The 7,255-nt window shown below is 37.0% G+C and overlaps 1 protein-coding gene across 1 annotated transcript in view; it reads right to left on the bottom strand.

The window, feature by feature from the left end:
- Positions 1-338: 338 nt before the first annotated feature.
- Positions 339-7,255, bottom strand: part of LOC107555099 (cytohesin-4-like) — a 17,595-nt gene continuing 10,678 nt past the window's right edge. The window contains exons 8-13 of the mRNA XM_016237788.1: positions 6,660-6,808; positions 5,316-5,427; positions 4,067-4,143; positions 3,923-3,994; positions 2,288-2,442; positions 339-1,050 (exon numbers count right to left, since the gene is read on the bottom strand). Of these exons, the coding sequence (XP_016093274.1) occupies positions 969-1,050; positions 2,288-2,442; positions 3,923-3,994; positions 4,067-4,143; positions 5,316-5,427; positions 6,660-6,808 (647 nt within the window). The 3' untranslated portion in view covers positions 339-968. The remainder of the gene's footprint in view (positions 1,051-2,287; positions 2,443-3,922; positions 3,995-4,066; positions 4,144-5,315; positions 5,428-6,659; positions 6,809-7,255) is intronic.

Below are 7,255 nucleotides of genomic sequence, written 5' to 3'. Positions count from 1 at the left end.
GTGTGTGTGTGTGTGTGTGTGTGTGTGTGTGTGTGTGTGTGTGTGTGTGTGTGAGTGTGTGAGTGTGTGTGTGAGAATGACGCTGAGCGTCTTCTTTTAACAAAACCACCAAAAGTTACGTTTTTTAACAAGTCTCTGATGGCACTAATGCGTGTTTCTGCTCAAACTGTAGAGACAGTTCATTAACAACAATCATCACAAGACATTTAGTCTCAAATAACTTTAATTAAATAATCTATTGTACAATTCATCACATATAATCTTGAACACTGTATGATCTATATTATTTACAAAAGTATGTTACATAAAATAAAATAAAATAAAATAAAATAAAATAACAAAAAGTCACTGTGTTTGTCCTGAATGTGTTAAAGGGGAATCTCTGGAGCGTCAGACATCACTGCCGCTTTCTGGAATGGATGCATTCACATGTTAAACATGAACACAATCTGTGTCTCTTCATGAGGTCTCTAACATTCACTTCCAAAAAAGACACCAGTAATCTCACATGTGTCTTTCTAAAGTTTCAGAACACATCCCAATAATGTCTCATCAAATGATGTCTTGCTGGATGAGTGACTCATTTGGCCCTATTTTTACTTTTCCTGATGAATTTCAGGAGCAACATCTGAGACCAAGTTGATACTTCTTACATTTCCTGAGCTAGAGAGAGAAACCTCTGAGAAACGACATTAAAATAAACAGGCAGTGAAAAGATTCTTTCAGAAAAGATCTCAGCAATGTCTCAAATGATCTCAATATGAACTCAACATTCTCTTCAAATGATCAGAGCTGCTTCACATTCATTTCATTGGTTTATGCTCACAACTATAGACTCATTTGAATCTGTATGTCTAAGGACTTTCAGGAGAAACGTCTGAGACAGAGCTGATCTGCTGAGCTTTAATAAATATAAGCAGTGCTCTCTTATAGTTCTGTCCGTTTGTGGTTGTAGTTCAGTCGTTTCGTCATTTCTCTGCCACTTTGTTGATTACTTTCTTTTTGCGGGTGGACACTAGATCATAGAAGGGGTCTTTAGTGATGCTGGCCCTGTGGAGACACGACACACGTGTGTTCAGACGAGTCATATGTGTTCAGATGAGTCAAGTGTGTTCAAACGAGTTATATGTGATCAGATGAGTCACGTGTGTTCAAACGAGTCACGTGTGTTCAATCGAGTCATGTGTTCGGATGAGTCATGTGTGTTCAAACGAGTCATGTGTGATCAGATGAGTCACATGTGTTCAAACAAGTCATATGTGTTCAGACGTGTGACGTGTGTTCAAGCGAGTCATGTGTTCAGATGATTCACATGTGTTCAAACAAGTCATATGTGATCAGATGAGTCACGTGTGTTCAAACAAGTCATATGTGTTCAGACGAGTCACGTGTGTTCAAATGAGCCATATGTGTTCAGACGACTCACGTGTGTTCAAACGTGTCAAATGTGTTCAGACGAGTCACGTGTGTTCAATCGAGTCATGTGTTCGGATGAGTCATGTGTGTTCAAACGAGTCATATGTGTTCAGATGACTCACGTGTTTTCAAACGTGTCACGTGTTCAGATGAGTCACGTGTGTTCAAACGAGTCACATGTGTTAAGACGAGTCACATGTGTTCAAACAAGTCATATGTGTTCAGACGTGTGACGTGTGTTCAAACGAGTCATGTGTTCAGATGATTCACATGTGTTCAAACAAGTCATATGTGTTAAGAAGAGTCACGTGTGTTCAGACATGTCACATGTGTTCAGACGAGTCACGTGTGTTCAAACAAGTCATATGTGATCAGATGAGTCATGTGTGTTCAAACAAGTCATATGTGTTCAGACGAGTCACGTCTGTTCAAACGAGTCATATGTGTTCAGACGACTCACGTGTTTTCAAATGTGTCACATGTGTTCAGACGAGTCATGTGTTCAGATGAGTCACGTGTGTTCAAACGAGTCATGTGTGATCAGATGAGTCACATGTGTTCAAACAAGTCATATGTGTTCAGACGTGTGACGTGTGTTCAAACGAGTCATGTGTTCAGATGATTCACATGTGTTCAAACAAGTCATATGTGTTAAGAAGAGTCACGTGTGTTCAAACATGTCACATGTGTTCAGACAAGTCACGTGTGTTCAAACGAGTCACGTGTTCAGATGAGTCATGTGTGTTCAAACGAGTCACGTGTTCAGACGAGTCACTTGTGTTCAAACGAGTCATATTTGTTCAGATTAGTTGTGTGTGTTCAGAAGAGTCACGAATGTTCGACGGCGCCGGTGAGTTGCGTGTGTTCATACCTTATGGATTCGATCCAGTCGTCTCTTTCCTCGGCTGAAGCGGCGCAGATGGTGTACGACTGATGCTTCCCTTCCACCACACGTCCATCTGTCTCTGTCTTACACGCCTTGATCTTCTGACCCCGGCTGTTGGGGTTATACAGCTCCAAACAATACTACACACAGGTCAAAGGTCACAGGTTAACCTTCACTAATAAAACCACTCACTGACCAAATCAAAAAAACACAGGCTCTGTTCAAACCCTCATGAGCCGCATCACTCTCCAATACAGTCTAAACTAAAACACACACTACTAGCTCAAATAGTCAACTTTTAATTAAACTGAACTATTCTATCAGGATTTGATTTTAGTACTGATACTGTGATAGATTACAGTTTATTATATCTTCTTGTATTTCGGGTCACTTTTTCATGTTACATAAATATATTCCATGATCAATGTATTTATTTGTACTCTCTTTTCATGAGGTTTATATTTATTTATTGCAACATGTATTCAGTGACTTTGTATTTCATTTCATATTTCATTCGGGTTTTTTTTTTTTTCTTTTTAGACATATTTCAGGTTGTATTTCATGTTGCATGAAAAATACACTGCTTATTTATGCTTAAATTTCACTCTACTTTTATTCATTGCAACATTCCATAATGTATTTAATTCATTTATTAAATGTTTATTTATTTAATTTACAGTTTATTTAATAATAGTCTGTTAAATCACTCTATTTATAATCACATTTTTGCCAATATTTTACAATAAGGTTCCATTTGCTAAAAATGATTGAGCATTTATTAATCTTAGTTTCTTAATCAACATTTCCTCATAATCTCATGAGAATCTCAACATTTATTAAAATCAGAAGCTGCATATGTTAATATTATTTAATGGACATGATCTGACATGAACTAACAATCAACAGTGATATTTCTAAAGTTAACAAAGATTAATAAATGCTGTAAATGCAATGCAAATATAAGTCACTGTAACGCATAACTAACATTAACTAAGGTGAACATCTGTGTCCCTGCAGCACAGAAGCAGTGTTAAGTCGCTGGGGGATATTTGTAGCAATAGCCAACAATACATTGTATGGGTCACAATTATACATTTCTCTTTTATGCCAAAAATCATTAGGATATTAAGTAAAGATCATGTTCCATGAAGATATTTAGTAAATCTCCTACCGTAAATATATCAAAACTTAATGTTTGATTAGTAATATGCATTGCTAAGAACTTCATTTGAACAACTTTAAAGATGATTTTCTCAATATTTAGATTTTTTTGCACCCTCAGATTCCAGATTTTCAAATAGTTGTATCTCAGCCAAATATTGTCCGATCCTAACAAACCATACATCAATGGAAAGCGCATTTATTCAGGTTTCAGATTTATTCAGGTTTTAAAAAAAACTGACCCTTATGACTGGTTTTGTGCTCCAGGGTCACACATTGTAAAGTGTTACTAATATTTCTTCTCTAGTTTTAGCTGCTTTATTGAATATATTCATTCTGTGATTATCCTTCTCCTTTAGCAGCCGGCCAAACTGCAGTGTAATGTTTCTGTCCACCTGTCCAAACAGCTTTCTCATTGCCGTTCACGAGGCTGTAAGCCGGTCTGTGTGAAGTTCTCACCGGTTTGCGTGGAAACATGACTTCCCTCACACACAGATTCTCCAGAGGAATGATGCCACGCGGCTCTTTGTCCTGAACACAAACACATGATCACTCCTGATCTACACACATGCATGCATTCAGAGAGACCGCTGCTGTTCTTACCGTGGTAAATTCAAAATAATACAGGCAGTTATCGGTCAAGATGAACCAGCGTCTCTTCCACGTCTTCACACGGCCGCCTGCCGACAGATAATATATATATATCACTGTCAGATGATCGTATTCTTAGTCTGAGCATGTCAATTAGTGTGACAGCATTCAGTTTAACAGGTTTACTATAAATATGGAAGTGGAACAACCTGCCCAACTCCTTGAAGAATCGGCTAAAAACACATCTCTTCCATCTTTATTTGACCCTCTAACTCTAGCACACTCTATTCTAATTCTATTCTTTCTTTTTTTTTAAACTTGTCCCTTTTAGAATGCTTTGAGGATCTGCAGATGCATGTCCTCCCTGAAACACCAGACATGATCAGATCCACATTCACACACACACACACTCACTCACTCACACACACACACTCACACTCACTCACACACACACACACACGCACACACACTCACACACACACACACACACGCACACACGCACACACACACACTCACACACACACACACACACACGCACACACGCACACACACACACTCACACACACACACACACACACGCACACACGCACACACACACACTCACACACACACACACACACACGCACACACGCACACACACACACTCACACACACACACACACACACGCACACACACTCACACACACACACACACACACACACACACTCACTCACACTCACTCACACACACTCACACACACACACACAAACACACATGCATACACACACAAACAAACACTTGCACTCTATTCATTTACTAACTGCTTGTTTTCTTTTTTTTAAATTACATTAAATTTAAAAAACTAACACTAGCTTCTCTAATATTTTTGTATTCTATCTATTTGTTATTATACAATTAACAAGAGCAAAAAAGGCCTCTAACACTAGCTTGCTCTATAACTTTTTATTTATTATATAATTTTAAAAAGCCTTTCTATGTGTACTGCGTAAGGCTAACTGAGACTTGTTATAGCACTTGCATATTATTGCTCTTTTGTTGATTTTGATTGCTTCCATTGTCCTCATTTGTAAGTCGCTTAGGATAAAAGTGTCTGCTAAATGACTAAATGTAAATATTAAAAAATCAGTTCTTGATTTTATAGACTTGATGTTATCAGCAGTGAAGATCAAAATCAGTTTGTTTTCTGCAGTCAGCAGTGAATTCTGTGAGTTTAGTCTTTATAATATCTAATGCATCTGGTCTCTTCTGAGCTGGTTTTACCCAGTTTGAGCAGCCAGCCCTCTCGGTCCGGGTTGAAGAAGGTGTGCGTTAGATCGTTCCCATCATCCTCTGGGATTTTGAAGGGTTCGTTGCGTATGCTGTTGTACAGATTCTGTTGATGCAAAAAAAAAAAACACACATTTTCACCAAAACACATCAAAACCACGACCTTTCTGTTAGTTCTGCTTATTTATGTAAATATACACCGCTTAGAAGCAGAATAACTCATATGGCAAAATAGAATTTTGTGACCAAAATCTATTTTAAATACACGCCAAATATATGTTGTAAGCAGTGAATCTCAATATATTATAATTGTGTTATATTCATACGTGTTACAGAACATATTTTTAAAAAATATTTTTAAAAATATGCAAAAAAACTGGGCAAAACTGGTAGAAAATATATTTACGCAAATATATTTTGAAGCATATTTTAGTATATATATTGGCCATTTTTTGTATATTTCTATATCCTTTCTGTTAGTTCTGCTTATTTATGTAAATATACACCGCCACTGACGAATAATTAACACCAGGGTGTCATTTCTGCTCATTCTCACAAGACATCGACTCAGTGTTATTAAATGTATGCATCATCTTTCATGGAGATTCATATATTTATTCAATAAATGCAATCTGAATAGTAAGACACTACAGGGCTGATACCAATCAAATAAAATGAATATCAACAAAATCCATCTTTGCACTGCAGAAGTGGCAAAGAAACTGCATTTAAAGCAGGATTTAGATGCATTTACGTAGAGTGCTTAATGCAGCTCAGACATGAAATGAATGCATTTACACTGCATTTACAATTGCAAAAATAATGTTAGAAGATTAATGTGTTAAACATAAAATATACTTAAAATAGAACTCTGAGATGATAGCTTAAATAGTAGGTTGCGACAAATCCTTACTTCCCTCATTCGACTGATTCATTTAAAACGACTGATTCATTCAGGAATAGAGTGACTTGCTGATTTCAGAACCGTGTACAAGTGTTACCATTTAGGCCACTCAGCAACTGCCTTCATGTATGGCTTATTGAATCACTGACTCACTTTGAAATTTGTTTAAAAACACTGAATCATTCAGGAATAAAACATTACTGTGTTGATCAGAGATGCAATGGTTGGAGAAATGCAGCAAAACAGTCCAAATAATGCTGTGTCTAAAAGGTGCATGACTTAAAACAAACTTGAACATAACATTAGCATTTATTTATTTATTATAATCCAATGTATAAAGTATAATATTGTGATTGTAAAAGGAGGGCAAACGAGCATCCGGCGCAAGCCTGCATCATGTGACCAGCGAGGGCGGATTGTGATTGGCTGCTCACCGTCAGCAGGTCGTCGGGCAGATCTTGTCCATTGTTAATGCCGCGGTTCATGCTGATGAATCTCTCAAGCGAGGTCTTGTCCTTCACGTTGGGATTGTGCAGACTCGTGTTCAGCATGATGATGGCAAACGACAGGATATAACACGTGTCTAACGATCACAATCACACACAACACAAACGCTTTCAACAACTTCAGCTCAGACTGATCAGCCAACTCAATGATATTTGACTATTATGAGGTTATCAGTATCTGCTTGATTAATTAATTTATTTGCCAATACAAAATAAACTCAAAATTATTATTATGAGTTAATTTAATGTCAAATTATTTGTCATTCATTCAAAAAAAAATTCAGGTCTAAATTTGAAATGCATAAATATGTCCATTTGAATTGCACAGTATTAACATAAACTAATCAACTTAATGTGATGCATACTGTATTTGTCAGTCTATTTGTCATTTTATTAAATATTTGCATTCATTAGATTTTATTTACATAATTACATATTCACTGCATTTATTTAAATCACCCTTGGCTGTCTGATGTCCCCCGTGAGCATCGTTCTAAGCTCAGAGCTGCAGAAAGAGTATGGCG

Source organism: Sinocyclocheilus grahami, unplaced genomic scaffold (assembly GCF_001515645.1).
Source record: "Sinocyclocheilus grahami isolate Dianchi unplaced genomic scaffold, SAMN03320097.WGS_v1.1 scaffold525.1, whole genome shotgun sequence".
NCBI classification, from domain to species: Eukaryota; Metazoa; Chordata; class Actinopteri; order Cypriniformes; family Cyprinidae; genus Sinocyclocheilus; species Sinocyclocheilus grahami.
This window is presented reverse-complemented; position numbering and strand designations above follow the sequence as displayed.